The sequence below is a fragment of the Empidonax traillii genome, unplaced genomic scaffold (genome assembly GCF_003031625.1).
Source record: "Empidonax traillii isolate 1590-97213 ecotype Southwest subspecies unplaced genomic scaffold, ASM303162v1 scaffold497:size1267575, whole genome shotgun sequence".
Taxonomy (NCBI): Eukaryota; Metazoa; Chordata; class Aves; order Passeriformes; family Tyrannidae; genus Empidonax; species Empidonax traillii.
In genome coordinates, this window is record NW_020955690.1 from 961,695 (window position 1) to 984,676 (window position 22,982).

A 22,982-nucleotide genomic window follows, 5' to 3' on the forward strand; every position below is an offset into this window, starting at 1 on the left:
CCACTGTTCCCGAACTTCACAGGAAGGGAAGAAGAACGAAGGCCACTCCTCCCTTCTTATTTATACCACGATTTACATAAAAATCATATGGAATACTGGGAACACTGCCCCTTCCTTGGTTACAAACTGGTAACCAGGGAAGGCCTAGATTAAAACCACCACAATCTGAAAAAGAGGAAACTCTGCTTCTGCTTCTGCACAGGCAGACTTCTAGTAAATAGTAACTGGCTGGGCTGTTATTTTATTATCATCTCCAAGTATCATGGTAGTCTAGACAGTCATCTGAGGAAACACAATTTAAATGTGTTGGTGTTTTTGGTTTTGTTTTTTTTTTTCCCTAACGGCAATACATGAAACAGTTGCTTTTCCTGTTTATATTAACAATTATCAATATTGCATTCAGCTGCATGTCTCTGGTTTTTAGAAGGTTTCTGATATACTGAGATTTTTTTGCATACCTTTCTTAATTTACACTGGAATTGGTTATGGAATATTTTCCTCCTCATTTTGTGAGTATGGATGCATTCTGAAAGCCATCCTGAAATGGTTGCTGAGAGGAATACAGCTAGAGGGGGAGACTCCATGGCTGCAGTCATTCACTTTTACCTAACCTTGGCAGAGGCTCCATCATGCATTATGGAGTCTTGACTCTGGGTTATGGCCAGCTGGAGCTTAATGTGTAAACATCACCTTTTTGCATCTTGCTTCTTATTTTTGACCTCATAAAGTAGTACACATATTAGCAGAGGGTTGAAAAACCAGCCTACAAAAATTTTAAGTTATGTTTAGCTGCTTTTAAGTTTTGCTGCTATAGAAAACTCTACATTTGACTTTAAAATGCCCTGATTGCTCTTTCTCACTGGACTAACCAAAATACATCCTGACATACTACAATGGCATGGACATTTCTGAGAATAATTAGGTGTTCGTTGTGGATCTATTCTGCAAACCCTTCTCTGTGTGGATAATCTTAACCAGTATAAAATGCTTCACTTTCATTAGTGGGATTGGATTCTGGCATGAGGAATGATGCTGAACTCTAAAGTGAGAGGGTGGGGAAATTATGCTGTGTTTTTTATACTATTTGTCAATACTCTTAAAGTACCTAAAGACTTTAAAAGACCTAAGCTTTTCGTTTTTCTCTGCTGACAAGTGATTTCATTCCTTTGAGTTTGAACTGAATAGCACAGATTTCCTGAGGCAGGGAACCGAACGTATGTGGACAGTGTAATTCAAGTTTTCCTATTATGGTCAAGAAAAGGAGCATATTTTCTTTGCAGGAATAGACTGAGGTATTGACTTCTTAGTTCTTGGGATATGAAAGAAACAAGAATATACTGTGCATCTGTCCAGCTTTCCACACTACAAGTTTTAATGAGAATAGTATTTTTCTTTTCACCATATGGGCAAACCCTGTCTTGTCAATGAAATCTGGATGCAAGGTTCTGTGTAGGGTACAGAATTTCAAGAGTGGGAAGGGGAATCCTTTCTGCCATTGAAAAATCAATAGCCAAGCTGTCAGGCTTTCTCTGCTTGTGTGCATGTGTGTATTTTTCAAAATGTCTTGTGTCTTAAAATATTGGAAGCTTCAGTGTTCAGACCGATTACACAAAATTGCATTTTATTTCAGAAATAGTCTTGATTATCTGGTACTTTGCTATCCTTTCCAATGTGCTTAAGTGTGTAAAAATCAATTATTTTTTAAATAAAAAATAAAGAGTTTTAAGATCTGCAGATAATGCTACACTAAAACTTTATCCACTTAAAACTGACATAAAATCAATTATATTAAAATGCGTGTGTGTGCAAACCTTGGAGTCTTGTTTTTGGAGAAGAGCTGCTTCTACTACTTCAGCCAGAGGAAAATGAGAATGTGCTTAGAGTGGACATGACAGCAGTACTGGTGGAGACTGGAATTTTTTTAAAAGCTACTAAGCCCACATTAAACATGACTTTTTTCTTCTTTCATTTAGAGCTGTCGTCCACTTCCTTTTTAGTTGTCAAGTGTGTATTATTAAGTTACCTAATCAATCACAGGAGTCTGTGTGATGGAAAATATTGCATCATGGGAGCTGTTCAGAAATGGTCACATGGGACCAGTAGAACAGTGTTAAAAATTCAGCCTTAAAATGAAAGCTGTCAGCTTTATATGGTCAAGTCTTCATAATGTTATTAATATGAATGTTCAAAATCTTTTCAACTAAACTTCTCTTCTTCTCTATTACATATTAAAATAAATTTTATAGAAGTAATTTCTTCAGGTAATTGCTGAAGAACCTTCTGGGGGTATGTCTCAGCTTTTAGTTATCAACAATTTTAAGTGTTTAAAAGACTTGTATGTTCATTTTTTACATTAATAATAAACTTAATTGTATTAAATACTTTAAACACACAAGTTTCTGAAACAGTCAATGGAAGGAGGCTCTGATTTTACTACTCAGGCTTTGATTTATAAGTACTCCTTAGTCTAAATAGCAGTACTGCCCACATAATATTTTTTTCCAAGAGAAATTAATAGCATTGCCAAGTCTCTTTCATTTTTTCAAGAGACTAGCTCTTATTTCCATCCAGAAATCTTTTTTCTCTAACTTTTTGGATGTCACCTTTGAAAAAAATGCTTTTTATTTATATCAAGCCATAATCAGTACAGTTGATATACCTTCTTGTTACTTTTGAAATTCCACTTATTGTGAATCCTCAGTGTCAGCAGCTAAGCATTACTGCAAAAAACCCACCAGATTTCCATATAAGATTGATTAAAATATTGAAAGATAGAATTTAATAAACATATGTACTTTTTAATATTCAGATCACATTTTGCATTACTGTGACATGGTCTGCAGATTTGGAGCTGAGTAAGAATAATAATATTTTTATATATGCATACATACATTTCAAATTTATGGTCTGAACTTGAGGACGACTATATAGGAGTCACACATTGTGGAATTTCCCCTTGCAGGAAGATGGAGCCCAATTACACTTTCATTTATTGAAACATTTAGATTTTACTTCTCAAAGGAAAAATTCAGATGCAGTCTCTTTGAAAAATCTCATCAGTAAACTAGCAGGTGCAGCAACAAGCAGCATAAAGAGTTTCAGATGTCTTGAGACCTCGGAGTGCTAGCAGAAATCATGGGGAAATTTGCCACATATCAGAGTTGTAATAAAGACAGTTACTTCTCCTTCATGTTTCCTGTTGGGGTATCTTTTAACAAGGCTCATTTAAGTTCAGATCTTTGCAGGTATAGACTTAATGCCTCCACTCTGAAGGCTCCCTCCATGTTTTGCACCACTGTGTTAATTTTTCTTTCAGAAGGGAGTAAAGTTCCTAGTAATGCTGACAGCATTTACTTCTTTCCAGCATTCAGATCCCATGTATTAGATTGTTCATCTAATAATGCTGAGGTATGAAATGGATTTTTGAGGTGTCATTAGTAATTATATACTTTTTGTTCCACTTGAGCCTGCAAGTGAGATGGTTGAAATGAAATCACTTATTTTCTTATATATTCCTTAATATTTGTTAAGCCATCCTTATGGGAGAGAAGTTCTGTAAAAAGTTCTTATGAAAGGCAGATTTGCTTTGTAAGGAAGTGAAAGACATGTATTAAGTATTAGGTCTTTAATTGGCAGGGAGTGGGAACGTATATCTCGGACATCCTCCTTTATTCACTCCTTACGTAATTCATACTAATCAACAAGCTTAAAACTGTCAGTATGTTAGTTTTGGTAATAGACCTATCAGTATTCCAAATCACTATGTCCTTACTCCCTTCTGTGGGCTGAATGCAAGAGTGACATTGCACCACTTCTGGACTTCACACAAGAACAGTATTTTGGTATTGGGAGACTTCAGTTGAATTTTCAGTCTGTGTTTTCCTATGAAAACAGACTCAAGTTTTTATGTTCTTCTGGATGACTTACAGCGGACATTCCAACACATCTAGATGACTTTTTATTTTTCTTCATATGTAATTTTTTCTCTTTTATATTACCTGAGAAAAGGTAAATTTTTTATGAGCAGGAGTAGTAGTTAATACAGAATGAAGTTGTGGAGGCTAAGACTATGATGAAGTTCAGGTAGAAACTGAATCCTTATAATATGTACCAAAATCTTTAATGTTTTGTTCTGAATGACAGCAAATGGTAGTTGGGGTGTTAAACATTATGTTTCAGGTTTTTAGCTAGTGGGTGTTAGACACAGAGGAAACTTAAATGGTGCAGACTATCCCATGTCTACTTACAGCAGACTTTTTACACCTTCATCTAAATCATCTGTTTTTGGCCAGAGGTACAGGAAGAAAACCAAAGAAGATGGATACTAGACAAAAACCAAGACTAGAATTCTTAACATTGCTAATCCTTGTCAAAGGCTCCTGTCAACTAGTCTTGTTTTAGAATTACAGGTAGAATTAGAATAGACTTCCAATTTTAAAAAGGAATTAATGAAAAAGATCCCAAGAACTGTGATAGTTGGATAGTCCCATTTGAGAATACAGAATACGCACTTCTATGAAAGGATAGAAATGTTGCATTTCAGCTAAATTTAGAAGTCCAGGATTTGTTTTTTCCTTGATGCCAAGGAAAAAGTACTTCTAACTAAATTTAATTACAGCAATTTGGATTGTTGATGAAGATTGTCATTCTTCAGGTCATGGTGTATACTGAATATAATTTTCTGAAGCTAAAAAAAAAAGTATGACGTGTGTACTGAAAATCACTTTCTTTCACCAAAGTAGTTACACTTTATAAGTAACAAATGATTTCTAACATCTGTCTAACATATGTTCACTCTGGCAAAATTATTCCATCAGCAAGGCTAGGAAAGGAGCAAATGAAGAAAAACCTAACAATAAGACAAGAAAACCCATGTGGAAAAAATAATTGCTTCATAAATTGAGAGTTTTTAAGGTCAGATGAACCATCATAATAACATAATCTGACAGACCATAGAATGTTACATAGCAACTCCTGAATCAAATCCACAGCTTCATTTGAAACTACAGATTATCTTCAGAATGGCATCGAGTTTTACTGTGTTTGCTTCCCGTAAGTAAAAATATACTGTGTGACTGCAGACCTTTGTGTAAACAACTGTACTTTACTGTTTACCTTACCATACTTGCCTTCGCTGTGTATTTTTAAATATTGCATTTTTTTCCTAGGGTAGAAGAGCAACCACTGATCAGTCTCTTTACCTTTGAGCTTCGTGTTGGATAAACTGAACAAATAAAGACTTTGAAAATGAATACACTTTTTATGGATGATATTTTAAATTACAATGATATTTCAAAATTTTGTTATAAGACATGTTTCAGAAATCTTAATTATTCTTCTGACTTTTTGCATAATTTTTGCAGTTTTCCAGCATCCTGTTTTAATTACAGTTGCCATAGCTGTACAAAGAATCACTGCAAAGATTTATACATTCTCTGTTTATTAAGGCAAGAGTATGTATATGTGTATGTATATGTATAGGTTTCCAGAGCATATATTTCCTATTAATAGGATATATTAAGGAATAGGTGTATTGTATCACTGCTTTCTGTACTTAACTCTTTCAGATTCTCTTGAACAAACACCCTTTATAGTCTGGTTTTATTATCTGACCCTTGTTTCAAACACACCCTCTAAATTGAACTTTTCATCACTACGTTTGACAGAGTGTACACATGTTACATCTTATGGGAAGGTAATGGAACTCAAATACAATTTACAACTATAGCTGGAATTCCAACTTTAATTTTGTCTGATTGAATCCCAAGCTTCTTAACATGGAATATCTTTCAATCCTATGGATCATCAGCTATTAAACAGAGAAGTAAATAGTTTTTATTTCTACTCCTACCGTAATTGCTTCACGATATCAAAAGATTGGTCCTATAAAAAAGTGTACCTCACTATAAAATCAATATCTAAAATACATATACAATATTATATATATATACACACACAATACATATAACACACCAATACGGACTCAATATATAAAAATACAATATGGTCCAGCAGAACTACTTATTTTCAAGATAGGAATGGCAAGGTGAGCTGGGATGTGAAGATTATGAGTCCTGCTGAATGTAAGTTTTGAAAATTTTAGTTATGCATAATCACTATTTGATTTCATTGTGGGGGGCGTTCCCCCATGAAGAACTGGACTCCATGAGAGTGTGTGGAGCAGGGAATACATGAGCAGCAAATTCTGCAGATGAATGGGCACATTGAGTAGCCTTTGAGAAATAGATTCATGCTGATGCTGAATACAACTTCAGAATTATGAAAGGATTAGATAATCACATACAGATCTGTGTGAACTCAGAGATCACACTCACTTGCAACTACCAGAAATCTTACTTCCTTCTGATAGTGATTATATTTCATAGTGTGACTCTCAATGTTGCTAGAGGGTCATAAATGGTCTTTTTGGGTTTACCTACACATATCTTCTTGTTTTTTTCAGCCTCATATTTTTGAGCATCTTATTCATGTGAAGTCTAAAATCAATCCCAAGAATAAGTTTGAAGATTATTTTCTATTGAAAATCAAGAAATAATAAAATTCACAGACCTAGCTGAGTATTTAAGATCTTTTAATCTGTGCAGAAGTCTTTCCTGGGTTGATACCTGAGTGAACCTTACCAAGGGATAGGGAGCAGAACATCTGTTTCTGTTTGAACTAGCTTTTACTTATGAATCAATAAAGCTTAGTATGACATCCCACTGGGAAGACCATTCTCTACCTTTTCAAAGATGTCAAAGCTGATATTTCTTCAAGGTGAAAGTATCTAGTTATAGAAAGCGTCAGTTGTCCCATTTCTGACTTGGTTGTGAGACTAATTGCACAGTAATGAAGATGTGTGGAAGACAGTGTTTGACAAGTAGATAGCACTATTTTGCAACAAGCATTCCAGCAGGAACATTGATTCTTTGACAGTCTCTGGCATGGTTTTGATCAATGTGGAGCAAATAAATGTGTGGCTGCTGTGATCTGTAGCTCCCTCCCATGAATCACCATGGAGTAGCTGAGAAAACCAACTTCCAGTCCTTGTTTGCTTAATTTGATCTGCTCTGTTATCTCTTTGTTGTTGATTTGTAAAACTCTTGCTTATTGTGGATTTTACTGGATACATTGCCAATGCACAGAGCAGTTTAAGGTCTAACTGCCTTTCATTTACTTGTATCTATCAGAAAGAAATAAATTGAAAGGTAAAATAACTGTGAAAATCCTTTCCTTTAGTAGAAGGTGTCATGCAACTTTTGTAACAGGAATATAGCTTAAATTTCCAGGTCCTCTTGGAATTTTCTTTATACAGGCATTTACTGGATTAAAAATAAAGTCTTTCTATAGTTACTAGTACACTGTCTTGTATAATACAGTGAACTTTCCTTCTTTTTTCTAGATTACAGGACAGGCCCATGCTTCACACAAGTCAACAAACAGATGTGCCAGGGCCAGCTGACTGGGATTGTTTGCACAAAATCCCTCTGTTGTGCCACCATTGGGCGTGCGTGGGGTCACCCCTGTGAGATGTGCCCTGCTCAGCCTCAGCCTTGCCGCCGTGGCTTCATCCCAAATATCCGCACTGGGGCGTGTCAAGGTAAGCCCTCTGATCCAGATCATGCATGACTGTTGTGCTGTGTTGCTGATGCTTATCTTGAAAATCTTGCAGTCCCTTTAAGGCAACATCACTGTTTTCTTGTTTGTGTTCTGTGTCTTACTGTTGAAAAAATTTGAATGTGGTTTGCTACTTCCAGATTTTAACTATTATACGTTATAGAGCAAAATTCAAGTGCTAGAAAATATCACAACATTCAAGGAGATATAAGTACAGAGCACAAAAAGGTGAGAATATGTGTTCAGAAAACAATCAGATACTCCACCAGAGCATCAATCAGGCAACTGACTTATGTTGTTGTAGACTTTAAATAGTACATGCTTAATTCATTTTTCTATTTCTTGACATGGAGTTGTTTTCTTTCTCAAATGGTTTGGAGTTATCATATAAACCTTTTTTTTTTTAATCTCATCATTTAAATAAAGCACATAGTGAGCTGTCTTGATGCTTCATTTGGATTATTTGTACAGGGCTAGAAAAATGCAGGAGTAGGGAAGGACTGAAGTCTTCTCTGCTTAGAGTCATAAAATATTTGAGAAATGGGAAAGCCTTGTTTCTTATCCAGTCTCTCTTTCCATGATATTAAGATGCTGTTCCTCCTTCCAGCAGTTACCACATGTCCTGAAAGAAAGGTATCTGTTCTGCTGCAGCTGCTTTGTTAAATTTAAGAATAAACTGCATGAAGAATGCTGTAACAAAGAATATCAGAACTCCCAAAGGAGAGCGTACTACTTTTCTGTTGCAGAATGGCACACGTGGTCAGTTTGCAGGCTGTGTTGTTTTAGAACCTTCCAAAGAAGCAGCGGAAACCAAGTATGATTTTGACAGTGGCTTGCAGTGGGTGTTGACTAATGAATGTGAAGGCATCCTTTTCCTGAGGCAAGATAGAATGGTACTTAGAAGGGTGCAGACAGCTGGCTAATGGACGTTTTCCCAGGTTTCATTTTTCCACCGGATAATGCTGGGATAGGCAAATTCATCACTATACAGCCATACCAATACCTGAGGGTGTCTGTCTTCCCATGGAAGCATTCTTTTCCCCCACAAATTTTGATGCACAGTATAACATCAGAGGACCCCCTTTTTTAAAGCACACACAAGTCTCATTCTTCCTTCCAAGCTGATTAATTTATATCCCTATTTACAAAATTATGAAAAAGCGTACAATAGCAGGATTTTTTCATGTGTGTGTATGTTAGCTAGAATATGTGTTAGCAGAGAAAGTATCTGACACTATCTCCCATAAGATGTTGATGGACAGGACGGATGAGCAGATGGGGAGGTGGATGGAAAACTGACTGAATGTTGGTTAATGCTGCTTTTCCCTGCACTATATCATCGTTCAGTAGTTTAAAATCGCACAAATCTAACAGAGTTAGTTGTTTGGCTGGATTCCTACTTCGGATGTCCTCCATAGGAGTTTTTGTTAAGAGTCCTCTATGCACTTGAGTTAAAAGAATGACAGAAAAGCAAGATGTTTTAAGATTTTTAATTCTTAGTAATTAAAATTTGATGAAACATGTCTTTGGACTTTTCCACCAGTTTTCATTTAACACATTGGTATGGCTGACCTGCAACTTTGAGCTGTTAGCTCAAATTCAATTCTGAGGGAATCCTCATGGCATTATCTTAGCAAAGGCATCTATTTTATTTAAAATACTTTTAAGCAACAATAAATCCCTTCATTTTTCTCCACTTTAAATATTTGCTTTCCTGTTTTTCTGTGCTTATATTGCTTAAAGTATCTAAATTATACTAAGGAAAATATTTGATACCACTTTTCCTTATATGTAAGAGTTAGGCCTCTGTCTGCACATAACAGCTTATGTTTTAGTGTTCATCTTGAGATGATTAGTATGTTTTAGACATTCTTTTCATAACAATGTCGTAAGCAGAAACAATATACAGAAGGGATACATGTTACAGTCTCCAAGTCAAACTCCATTGTATGACTTGGTCAGATATAATGAATCCTTGAAACTTCCCTGCCGAACAGATCCTGGAATAGCTTCTGAGGCTTCGTTTAAGTTATGTGAGAGATCAGTGGTGCTCTTAAGCACCCATCCCCAAAATACTTTTGTTTTCTTTTTCTGAGAGTATGTATTGTGTGGCAAATATTTTTTAAGTTATGTAGTTAACAGCATTGCTAAAGTCCACAGGGATTTTCCATAGAAACAATGTGGTGGTCTACTTTGTGCAATAGATAAACAAAGTTTAAAGTTTAAGTTTAAACAGCCATAATTTTGGCTATGTTTTTGACATGTAGTCACTATATAGGAAGCTCTGATTGTATTTATGTCAGCTGGGCTTAGCGTGTGATGTTACAAGATGATGGTATGGCACAAATGAAAAAAGGTTGACTATTCTGTGAAGAGAGACAGAATTCCTTTGTTTCACAAAACCATTGTCTTGACTTCAGTAATATAGACAGTCCCTTTTAAGATCTGAGCAAATCATAGCAATCAATAAAATTTTGTCATATATCAGTTAGACCAGATTCACTCAGCCCATAGTTTAAATGTTTGGAATTTTTGAAGTGAATGTTTACATGAGTAGAGAGTCCAGTTTGGAAACTGGTATGAACAAGTCAAAATCAGTAAAACTTGCAGGCCTTACTATTGGAAAATAGGTCCTAATTTAAATATCTGTTATGTGTTAGATGTCAGACAGTGACAAGATTTAACTACTGAGTGACTACTGAAGTTGCTCCTACTCTTCACAGGATTTGCATGATGCAGTCTTAAATGGGTCTTTAGCACCTTTTCAGGATTAATTATGCTTTCTGAGCAATATGTTTGTATAGAATATTGTAATACTATTGGTATTTCATTATCATCATGAACAGCTTTAAAAAGATTAAGGAAGCAAACTCAATCAAAATTTAGATTGTGCAGTTGTGTTTCAGGTTTTTTCCCCTAACAGTTTCTATCCAGTCATTGCTTAGAGACGAATTGTAGCTGATCAGTCATTCTTCATCCCAAGAATTCAAGCAGGAGGAACTTAAACGTTCCACTTAAGTGTACTTTATTGCCATTGCTACATGGATTTAGGAGTATCAACTTCTGTTTTCTTCACTGAACAGGCACTGCATAGCAATGCATTATTTGGATTAGCTTTTCAATTTTAGAAAGATTAACATCCATTTGTCTTTTTTAAAAGAATTGAAAGAAATTAATGGAATCAATAGATTTTAAAATTTTGGTCACTCTAAGGCTCCAGTGATACTTTTTCTGTTTCTGGAAAGTATTCATTGCCTGCTGCTGCTCCTGCTGCCATTAATTTACTGTTCCTTGATATCTTCGACTTATAAAACTGTGTCAGATACACAGTGATCTGACAGTGTAATATACAGTGATTTTGACAGTGATCTGCTGACACTGTAAATCTAATTTAAATAAGCATTAATAAGTGACATAGGGCACAGGCATTCTGTGTGTGATAAATGCATTTTGAGGCCCAAGGGTCAAAAGACAAACACCATATGTTTTACTCAGAAGGGGCTGTGTATCTATGAATGATGGAACCGTCTTCTGTCTAGATGCTGTTAAGTCATGTCAAGATTCACAGAATCATAGAATAGTTAAGGTTGGAAGGAATCTCTGGAGATCATCTAGTTCCAGCCTCCATTCCTTAAAATACTTCAGAGATGAAATGTTTGCTTTCTAAGTAAACAAGTAGCACCAAGCGTTAGTTATTTAGAAGAAAAAATGTAGGAAGTTTATGCCTTTGGTGAAGGCCTTAATTCATTTACAATCTAACTGTTGCATTTGGCCATGATAGTGTGCTAAGTCAGCACAGATTCAGGAACTAAGTGCAAACTTCAGCAAATGTACTTAAACCCAAATCCGGTGATTAAACAAAAATTGCAAAAAAACCTTGCCTTCTTTCTTGACTGTAGGAGATTATACTTGCTTAAATGAAAGAGTGGGTGAATGGACAGGGCATATATCATAAGTTTTATCTATAGCACAAACACCAGAAGGAATAAAAACTGAAGAAGGACTATAATCCACAAACTAAGGTGAAATTTCAGTGCCTTGTAAGGGCTTTTAGATAATGAACATCCTCCTGAAAAAGAGTACCGTACTCTAGCCAGATGTCAACTGAGAGCATCATACAGTATAAGCAAATGAGGGTGAGGAACAAAAAAACCCCAACTCAATTTGAACTGGATGTAGCACTTTATAAAATACAGCAGGAAGTTACTGAAAGCAACTTATGTACCTTATGCCAAGTAATCATTTGGTTTTTTGTCTTTGTAGATGTTGATGAATGCCAGGCTATCCCTGGAGTCTGCCAAGGAGGAAACTGCATTAATTCAGTAGGTTCGTATGAGTGCAAGTGTCCTGTTGGTCACAAACAGAACGAGGCAACTCAAAAATGTGATGGTAAGTGATGTTGTAAGGGAACATACCTAAGAAGTGGTCTTGTAAAAATTAGAGCACTTTAGTAATGAACATTACTTAATAGTTGAATAGTTGTAGTTGTTTGATTTGGGCAGACATAACATCATTGAGCTGTACTTTTTGTTTTTTCTTCACAGGGAGGGAGGGAGGGAGGGAGGGAGGAGTCACCAATCCTGGCTCTTGCGTTGGTGATGGCATTTCCAGAATCCTGGGGGTTCTGCCCGGACTTTGTGGGGAAACATTTTTATAGATAAGTTTTCCCCACCCTGGTGATAAAACTAGTCCATTTTTCTAGACATTCCTGGAGATGTCTCAAGTAGACCCCACATACCAGGCATCCCTTCTTGGTGTAGCCTTTGATTTTTACCCACAGGCTCTCAACCTGCTTATGGCTTTTTCTCAGAGGCAGCTCTTCACTGTCTATCCATTCCTATAATTTGTTCTAATCTATCCATTGTTACTTACCAAGAAGTGCACTTGAGTTTTTGATTCTCTTTTCCATGGTGTATTTATTATTAGTCCATGAGGCTTGGAACAGCAGGAGTTGGATAAAAGCGCTTTTGCCCAAACTGGTTGAACTGGAAGTCCCTGCCCCCTCAAAAAATACATTTTAATACAATATCTCATCAAAGCAGACAGCCTCTGGATATCTGTTATGATGGACATTAGGAGTTCAATAAATGAAGTTACTGTTCTGATGATGTCCCTAGCAGTGCTCATGGTTTTTTTGCTGTTAACCCTAGATGTGAAGGAGCTCCTCTCAGGCAAGGATGCAGTTAAAATACGTTAAATAGATGTTCTCGTAGAGATCCAAAAAATGCAGGTCATTTTGTAAATGTTGTTTTTTGGACTGGCATGTGCTCTCCACCTTTGATGCCAAAAGGAGAACTTACACATTGATATGTTTCCTTTCTTCTGAAAACAGTAGTTAAAAGTTAATTCTTTGCATTCTACTTCCTTAACCTATATAAAGCTCTGCTTTAATTTTTAAAATGCTATTCAGCATTTCTCCCTGATAGTAACCACAAAAAAAAGTGAATGTATTTTTAAGACAGATTTGCTTATAAATCTGTGATGCTTGTGGGACTACGCGTAGTAGAAGTGAAACATTACCTACAGTCTGAAATATTTGTTATTATTTATTTCATGGTTCAGTAATCAGAGGGTTTTAATTTCCTGTTTTGTTGGCAGCCTACTGCACAACAGGTCATAACGCTCTGGCTCTGTTTCTTCTAAGCCCCTACCACTTCTATATGTGACAGAAATTAGTCCCTGGTCACAGCTTCCCCATTAGCTTCCCTAGTCAGATCACTCCACATGGGGAATTATGCAAATGCAACTTGCCCTACCTAGTTTGTACCAAATTTTCTGGGTAAAAAAGACATCATGAAACTGTTGCTTGTCCATTTCCCCATGCTTCACAGCCAGATGGTAATGCCAAAATTACACAAGGGTAATGCCATTATCCAACAATGGAGCAGAGAGTGAAAGCCAAGCCATAGTTTTATTCATGCTTGTTTGTTTGTTTTTTTAATTAGGTATTCATAATCTCTCAGTGTTAAATTTATAGGATATAACTATAGCCAGGCCTTCAAACAATTCCACTTTTAGTGGGACTGGCCATTTGAGTGAAGTTATATAATTTACATAATACATATATGGACAGGCAGGATGTTAAGAATTGGCATCCAAGGAGTTAGAACCTGTGTACAGAGAATTTATTTAATAGAAACTGCATTCTTTTTACGAAGTTTTTTATTTAAAACATTGTGTAGAAATGATGTGGTATGAAGTATTCTGCTCACTCCTTTCCCTTTTTATGTATGGAAAATGAGGTCAAATGTTACTTACTGGCTACAAAGGACAAAATCCAAGTTGGAGTCAGTAACTAGTTAAGGCTCCAGTGTTCAGAGGCAAAGGCTGAAATCCTTCACTAACTATTCAGACCTTCTTTATTATCAATCAATCAATCAATGGCCAGTCTTCGTGAACAAAGAACCGGGGAAGGTCTTTACACCTTCCAGCCTGTGCATTGGATTTTTTAGGTGAGACACAGTGTGCGCGGAACTGAGCCCACCCTTTAATCCTGAGGTTCATCTGCCGGGGCCAAGCGAGCTTGGACGGTGGCAGCGAGGTCCTCAGGACGTAGATGGATTGCCTTACAGGGCTAACGAGCTCCATCTTCCCGGGGAGTGGCCCTGACCGGGAATTGAACTTGGGCCTCGGCAGAGACGGCACTGCGTCCTTAACCACTAGACCACCAGGGGCTCCCTTCTTTATTATAACAGCAGTTCTCTTACTTAAGAGTGAGAGATTTGAGATGCTCTGCCCTAAAGCATCTAGATATATTTTGTGGGTTAGAGTTTTTTCTTCTGTTGTTCCTCCTGGAAAAAAAAAAAATTAGCTATTGTTAGAATAAGTAGGAATGTTCATGTTGTTCTTTTGGTACTATAATGGATTTTCTTAGAGCTATGCTAAGCAATAAACATTGCTTTGCTGGAATATTTTCTTGCTTTATATTCCTATGTTTCTTTTTTTTCTTTTTTCCAAAGCACATGGGCACAGCTTGCATGTGTAACTCTGTGTGTCTGCCCTCGTATGTAGAGATGTAAATGGATAACTTAGGCCATTTGGGAAAATATGAACTTTAAAATTAATCCAATTCTAGGCTCTACATTAGTAAGAAGCCTTATTATAAATTAGGAAGGAGCCACATTATAAATTTATCCCAATTTATAGTCTTTCCACTATAGTGGAAAGTCTATAAATTAGTCAGAGTGGCTCCTTCCACTACTGGGAAAGTCATGAGAGAATTCAAGGCTCATGAGCTCTAATGGGCACAGGGTTGAAAAACTTTGGAAAAGACCCTTACAGAAATTGTACTAAATCCAGTGCACTAGTGGGATGTTTTAACTAAACAAAAGAAAACCCCAAACCCTTCATTTTTTTTAGCCTAAAAGTTTTGATCTACAATTTATTGAGGTTTCATTGTCTTTTTAGGAACAAAATTCTTTTCATTTTTAGAATGTTACTGTCTTCCAGAGCTAATGGAACTTATGTCTTGTTGTTCAGAGATGGACTGTACAAACTGCTTTACAAAAGAGGTGGAATACTACTTACCTTATTTCAGGGATCTAGTAGATGTGCTCTACTTACTGTTCTCAAATAGAAAATACATCATACACATTGAATAAGTGTAGTTAGGTATGACCCCATCTACCGTTAAAATTTTAAAGAATTCTAGGAGATAAGATGCCCTGAAGCTTTTTCTGAGAAGATATTTTGCTATACTCTTGGCATCAAGGGGTTAGGACTACATGATACAGACTAAGTCCCTTTTTTGGTTTTTTGTTTGGTTTGGTTTGGTTTGTTTTTAGATGGGGCACGAAAAGAATTTTTTTAAAATAAATAGTTCTATTTCCAAGTTTTTTCTAATTTTCCTGCTTTGGTGTATCATTTCATTAGGTTGTGTGCTATTCAGATTTGATGCTACCAGGTATTACTATAGACTAAAACTATTCTTAAGGAACCCTTTTGCAGAACTCAGCAGGGAGCCCTGTTTCTGGTACTTTTAAATCAGTTATTTATAAAATCCTGCTTACCATAGCAGGAATTCAGAATCATGAGTATCCAGGCTGGGTTTTTTTGGCAGAAACTCACCTTAATACATTTGCAGAGTTTATATCATACATTTAAATTGGTTCTCATGCTGAGGTGGGCTTTCTCATCCTGTATGCAGCATTGGAACTGTAGCTCTTCATGCCACCAGTCTTCTTTGCCCTTAAGACAGCACCTCCTCTTTCTTATCTTTGGAGCATTTTCCCTGAGACCATTAATTTATGTATTTTGGAGGAGGAAAGGCAGGAAATTGAATAACTTTTTCAATCAACCATCCTAAAAATAGCCCTTCCAGAGGTAAAGTCTCAGAATTTCCAGTCAGAGGTAACAGAGATATTTTGAAATAATTATAAGGACCAGGGAGGGCAGACAGAGATTTGGCTCAAAAACTAGTGAAACAAAAATCTAATTACTTGGCACTGCTCCAGTAAGTAAAATATTTTTCTTCCACAAAGGTTCTTCACGTTAATTGGTAAAAAAAGCGGTTTTATTGTCCGCATGCAGAAGACCATGGAGTCTTCATTCCACTCTAGTCACTGCCCAGATTTCAGGAAGGTACTTGTTCCCTTCCCAGCATCCTGTCATTCTTGGACAAGAGCCCTAGACAGTGTTAAACTCCTGTGAATGTAGCCAATTGAGAAGGATGATCTACATCCACAGGTTTGCAGAGGTGGTTAACTACTTCCTTCCTATGTCTTTCACTTGCCAGCTACAAACTCCACCTTGTCATTTCCGCAACGGCTTTTTACTGTTTAAACGCTAGTTTGGAATTTTGGTTTCCCTTGGTAGAAGGTCAGGTGCTGTGTTCTTGTAATTAAAATTACTGCCTGTAATTTTACCTGTGCCAAACAGAGTGAAAATGAAGATCAAGCTTTCAGTTTTCAAGGGCCTAGTGGTTTTTTTGTAGTAAGATTTTTATAGGTTAATTTTTTTTTCCTTTCTTATGTGTAGTAGCTGCTGTTTTATGTACGTCAGAAGAAAAAAAGAATAAAATGCTATGAAACCCACAATATTTGAGACCCAGTGTCTAAAAGAGTGACTGAAGGAAAACCACATTTTTTGGAAAGGCTAAATTCCTGGCATAGGGGTTCTTAAATTTAAGAATCTTAAATTTAACTAACTCATATAGCACTGGTGACTGTTGAATTGCTGGCAACAGTTTTGTGCCCTCCCTGTTGTGTGTGCAGATTTTGCATCACCAGACATGCTGGTAAATTGTGACCATTACACTGGTTATACCTTGATCAAAGTTTGGGCACCTCTGACGTTTAGAATTAGTCTTGGGATTTATTTTTGGAACCACTACAGCAGTGATGAGAAGGAGTAGTGTAGTTTTTTCTCGAGACTGAAGATATGCTTCAGGGGATAGTAAGCTCAGGGAAACTTTCTTGATGCACAACTTTCACTTGCTCTGATTCTGCCCCATAATGTAAAATAAAGGATGTTCATAGGTATGGACCAGTTAGAAAGTTCAAAGATTTGAATTTATCTTACCCATAAGATAAATTGTCTTTTTTTACAGTGACACTCCAAATGATATGACAGTGGGAGAGGGAGTGTTTTATTCATATCTTCACTTTTTAAAAGACCAGTTTTCATGTTCTTAGGGGTCTTATGGCAAAACTAATCTTCCTTTCAGTATTTGAATGTCCTCTGTAGATTCCTGTCTAAAGGGAGTTCTCACAGTGGGGAGTTACCTCATTAATACCCTGTCCGTGACAGATCATTTTGTCACTCCTTCTTTCCTTTGAGTTTTCAATGTGGAGAATGTAGTGATCTTACCCTAAAAATAACACCTGTTAAAGTGTATTTCTAAAGAAATACATCTCAAAATTTCATCTCAAGAGAATTTCTAGAGTGACAGGCCCAAGGAAATGAAGGATTAATAAGACCCATGGGTTCCCAAGGCTTTCTCACAAGGAAGGCGACTACCTTCAGTGTCATCATGAAATAATTTCTGTCATATGCTCTTTCTGATGCTTCTCCTGCATTATTTGACATGAGACAGTCTGAATTCAACATCTAACTCTTCTGTTTTGAGGTTTGTTTCACAGTGTGAAAGCTAATTCTAGTTAATACTGCATCCAGATTTTAACAAACAAGTTAAGCCAAAGTCTTGTACCTGTGACTAGCTTTGGTATCAAATCGTGCAAACCCTGTGGTATCATCTCACTCCAAAAAGAAAACATAACTCAGCTCTAGTTAGAAAGTTGGCACCAGTGTTTGCGTGTTTTCTCAAATACCTCTTGGGCCACAGTTCACATTCACAGCTACTAAAATACAGCGATTGCTGAAAGCTAAATTAGGTCACTAAGATGACCCTAAAAATACTCATGTGTCTAGAGATTGTCCCAGTTGTAGAATTAAGTGGTTACTTAGCTTCTTTGTATAAATGGTCACAATGCAGTCTTTACTCTCATGCTTTACTTCCCTTCCGGTTTGCTCTGGTGTGCTTCACATCCCTAACAATAAAATTATAGTCATTCTCATTGCCTCTGCTCTTCCTTTTGCTTTCAATTTGCCCTGGGAGAGCAAACAGTGCTCTCAGACCTAATGTCAAGTGCCTTAGCAGCTCCTTGTTACATACAGCATCTCATTTATCAGCTTGATGACATCTCACTTTGTATGTATTTACATTCAAAATTTAGTGTTCAGATGAGACCACTGCTTAGTTAACAGAAATATTTGAATGGATCAATATTTGTTTGCATCTGAAGGGCTTGGCCAAAATTATTACTTACAGTTGGAGCAATAGAAGACCAGGAAACAGTCAAATGTAATCAGCAGTATTTCTGTGATTGTGGAAGCCCAGGGCTGTTATGTTATACCATACTTCTTCCTTCAGTTCCAAAGCATGGTATGTGTTTTGGTATTGCACTGTAGCTATTCTGTGCTCCCTAAAGGTGGCATTCAGTATGTGTCATTTAGAGGAAATCTCAGCCTGCTCTCATGTATTTGTGACCTGAAGTGGTGCACCCTGTGTGTGTGTAAGGAAAATCTTCCTTAGATGGCAAACAAAGCTGTTTGCAACATGCAAGCACTAGGAATAACAACTTCAGTTCAGAAAAGCTCTCTTTCCCTTTTTTTAAAGCAATATGTACAAATGCTCTGCTAATTATCCCATGTCCTTTCCTTTTTGGGTAGATATTGACGAATGCAGCATCACCCCAGGGATTTGTGAGGACGGTGTGTGCTCTAACACTGTGGGAAGTTACTTCTGCATCTGCCCTAGGGGTTATGTCATATCCATGGATGGATCGTGCACTCTTGGTAGGTACTCCAACTCACCGGCACTTCCCTCCCACCCTTATTCAGTGCTAACTTACTTGTATCTCTGATCTAGCTGCTTAAATTTCATAGCATCCTCCTCTGATGGTGATTTCCACTACAACCACCTTCACTTCAACAGCAGATCCCTTTGTGTTGGTTTATTGTTGCCTGAGATCTGGGGAAAAAAAAGCAATTGATGTCTCTTTGCTATGTAGGCAAACATAGAAAATGTTAATTATATTTGTTTCTCAAACCTGCATCTGATTAAACCAAAAGTTATGCTCACTTAGGTTTTAAAGGAGCAAACTTTTATCCTTGGTACTTCAAGTCCAATCTCACTTAAACTTTCTATTTGAACCTTTAGAGATCAATATAAGGCACATATATAACCTCAAAAGGCTTTAAGTAGCATATGCTGATGTGCCACTAAGTTTGCGGAAACTAAATCAAGTGTTGAACTTCAGTAGATTGCAGCTTTTACAAGACAATTTATATAAAAGCTATCCCTATATTATTAAAAATACAATGTATATTTCCACATGTAGCAATTTCTTTTATAGAGCTGCATGTGTCAAGTATGTGATATAAAACCTTATGGTGAATTAACTAAAAAATACTGCATATCATGTAAAAAATTAGCAATTGCTAATAATAGTGTCTTTTCTAGATCTCATGTGATTCCTCTTATTTCAGATGTTCTCATGTTGGGGAAGGGAAGGGAATTCTGAAGCTATTTTTAAATTGCAGATAAAGGATGTAAGCCAGTAGCAGAACAACACCAAGAAGTGTTTTCAAATTAATAAATTTTTAAACAATGTAGCCAGCTTCTGTTGTCCATAATACGGTTTATATATATATCTATGTAGTTTTTATTTCTTTGTATCTTTCATATAATCCATATTTCCTGTTAGGCTGAGCAGACTTCAAAATTGCTTGCTGGATTAATGCAAGACTGGTGTCACTGCAACTGTGTGATCCTGCAATAAATCCAGTGTGGAATGTGTGGGTGCTGATCACCTCAGACAATTATTGAGTGTCTTTTGGGTGCTTTTTCGTTTTGCTTTGGGTTTTTTTCAATACAACTCTCAAAAAAATGTAGTCCTCACATCCAGTGAACAAGGGAAAGTAATTTCAACAATTCCATGTTACTATTTTTAGTTTTCTTTTAAATTAACTACCAGATGAGAGGACAAGTACATGTTTCTCCAGCATTGTGAGTGGCCGCTGTGCACAGGAGCTGCCTGGAAGGTTCACCAGAAGGCAGTGCTGCTGTCAGTCTGGGAGGTGTTGGGCCACTGGATCTGCTCCAGAGATGTGTCCTGTCAGAGGATCTGGTGAGTGGCTTTTTTGGTTGGTTTATTTTGGTTGGTTTATTTTCTCCTTCTTGCTGTCCATTCTAGTTTAGATGAAGGTCACAGGAATATTGTAAAATGGAAAAAGAAAGGCAGGAATTACATTATTATTCATTGTCTTGGTTTTAATACCAATATTACCATCTGTGAACCATTTTTTTCAGGTCCATGATTGTTTGGCACTTTTTTTTTTTTTTTGACCTTCTTTTGTGGACTTTGGAAATAATTAATGGGAAATGGGAAAGATTTTGTGGTCAAGCTCAAAGATGAAACAATTATGAGGGTTCATATTTAATTTAGATTTAAAGGAACAGTTACTCTCTTGCTCCATTACAATTTGGGTTACTTCAAATTAGAAATGTATCAGTATTTCAGTTATTCTTTCAGCTCTGCTCAGAGAGCAATAGTCCTAGTCCTTGGTGAAAAGTATTTTCTGTGTCAATGTCTCTGAGTGGCAAAGGAGTTACAGTGTTGTTGGCAATGTATCATCTAAAAGTTTTCAAAAAATAGTTTTTATTATTTTTAGTGTCCTTCCTTAAGCAACATCTGTCACAATATCATGGGATCTGCCTGAGATTAAGAGTAGGAAAGGAAACACATAACTTCAGGGAAACAAGGAGTTGGTGTTCTGGTTTTTATGGGAGACAAAAAACATCCTTCTTCCTCGTGAGCTGACTTCTGAAGGCTTAACTCACTTTATGCTTCCCTGTGCATTCCTGTTTAACAGATGAACACCGCAGACTTTGTGTGGATGGTTCTCCTTCCAGAGGTGGTTCCAGACGTGCTGGATCAGGAGGAAATGGGTTCCTTCTTGGTGGCAACAGCAATGGCTATGGCCCAAGAGGAGCAGGATTCATTCCCATCCCTGGAAGCAATGGTTTTTCCCCACGTGGAGGTGGGACAGGGGGTCAGAGTCCCACTGGAAGTGACACAATAATTACAGGGCTGAGTAAGTGCTTGCATTGTTACTTGTTCGTCTCTTTTTTTACTTCCTTCTATTTTTCCTTTTTCTTTTTTTCTGCTTAGTTTTTAGTCTGGATATGATACAGTGTTCTTAACACTTAAAAATGACTTTGTCATTTAAAAATATTTAAGACACCTGAACAGATGCATTGGGCAGGAGCCCCCTTTTTGACAAAAATACAGGTGTTGAGATTTTTTTCTTGACTTCAGTTACAGAATCCTTTTGCCTGTGCTGTCCCTGGTGATGTATACTTGTCAGCACTAATAAAACTCCAAATTTCCAAGTGTTTTCAAAAAAACACTAGGGTTTAAAATAAACTATTCTCTGTCTTTTCCAAATGTAAAACCTATTTATTCTGAAGAAATACTGCCTTGTCTGAAAGCCCAAGGTGAATAATATTCAGGCAGAAGTGTAATACGTAGATACCTTGCTTATAATGTGTAAACATATCTCTGGGATCACAGCCACAGAGACAATAAAATGCAAAGAGCATTATTAAGGCAGCAAACATGTATGAAGTGGTTGCTTCAACTTTCACACCAATTATGGTTTATTCATGAGGCCACTGACAGGCTCATCAGGCTACCCACAGAAATGGTAAATCATATTTAAGAATGTTTGTCTAATGTGTTTTTTATTTCAAAGAGCTGTTTGTTGTTGTTTGTTTCCAGTCAACAGATAGTGCTTGGAAAAAACATTTTTGGGATATATTTATGCACCTGGTAACATACTTTCTGAAGCCAAGCATAATATTCATACTTCCATTGGAAAGTATAAATATTTGTCTCATGCTCTGTTTTTTTATATTAGCAATACTCAATCAGACAGTAGACAACTGTAAGCACCATCCCAACCTTTGTTTAAATGGACGTTGTATACCAACCCTTTCTAGTTACCGCTGTGAATGCAACATGGGATATAAGCAGGATACAAATGGGGATTGTATTGGTAAGTGCACATTTCTAAACTCCACTATTCACATTTAAAATGCTAATATTTTTCTGCTTTAAGTCTGGTGTGATTTTTTTATAAAAAAAGTATATTAATTTTAATGATACTGCTCTTTTGAAAGAGAGTGCAAAGACTATGGTATTAGTTACACTATGATCATTTCAGTTCTATATGAGAGTTATGTGTTTTCTTACAAAAAAAAAAATCTTTAATTGAGAATATTGGTATTGAGTATTCCTATTCCTGTACTTGATGATTTGTCACATTCAGTTAAGTGAATTCTATTTCATGTTGTCTTTTGTTACGCTCTCAGAGCTCCATTTTTGCTATGGAATTTGGTGTTGAGATGTGATCAAGGTAGAATTTATGCTTTTACCTCTTTGTAAGGATAATCAACAGTTTGAAAGATATCAAATAATTTAAAAGTTGGCATCAATTAACTTCTGGTTATGTTTGTGTTTCATATGAAAATACAGGATGCTAACTTTATGTAAAAAGAGCTGAATTTAGGATTCTGCACTTCTATTCAGTTACTGTGGACTTTACTCTTGCAGTGACAGAAGTTCACCAAGTATTTCAGGGAAAATACAAGATTTGGGAGTTCTTAAGGGGTAGTTGTGTTGAGAGAAGTCCTCTGTACCGGATATAGCTTAATAGTTTTATAGGATCCTAAATAGAAAGTTCTGATTATGTTTTTGATTAAATATTTTCTTACTGAGTCTTTATTAAGAGGTTTGAGATCTGTGAACAAAAAATATTCCACAAGAGCTAGCTAGCCTGTTAGTCTTTTCTCACTGAAATTG

General features: G+C 36.5%; 1 protein-coding gene across 1 annotated transcript in view; it reads left to right on the forward strand.

Annotated features, from left to right (window-relative positions):
- LOC114063871 (fibrillin-2) overlaps positions 1-22,982 on the forward strand; it is a 124,242-nt gene that overhangs the window by 21,740 nt on the left and 79,520 nt on the right. Inside the window, exons 6-11 of the mRNA XM_027896442.1 lie at positions 7,403-7,600; positions 11,881-12,006; positions 18,787-18,912; positions 20,094-20,246; positions 20,992-21,213; positions 22,039-22,176. Coding sequence (XP_027752243.1) covers positions 7,403-7,600; positions 11,881-12,006; positions 18,787-18,912; positions 20,094-20,246; positions 20,992-21,213; positions 22,039-22,176 — 963 coding nt within the window. The remainder of the gene's footprint in view (positions 1-7,402; positions 7,601-11,880; positions 12,007-18,786; positions 18,913-20,093; positions 20,247-20,991; positions 21,214-22,038; positions 22,177-22,982) is intronic.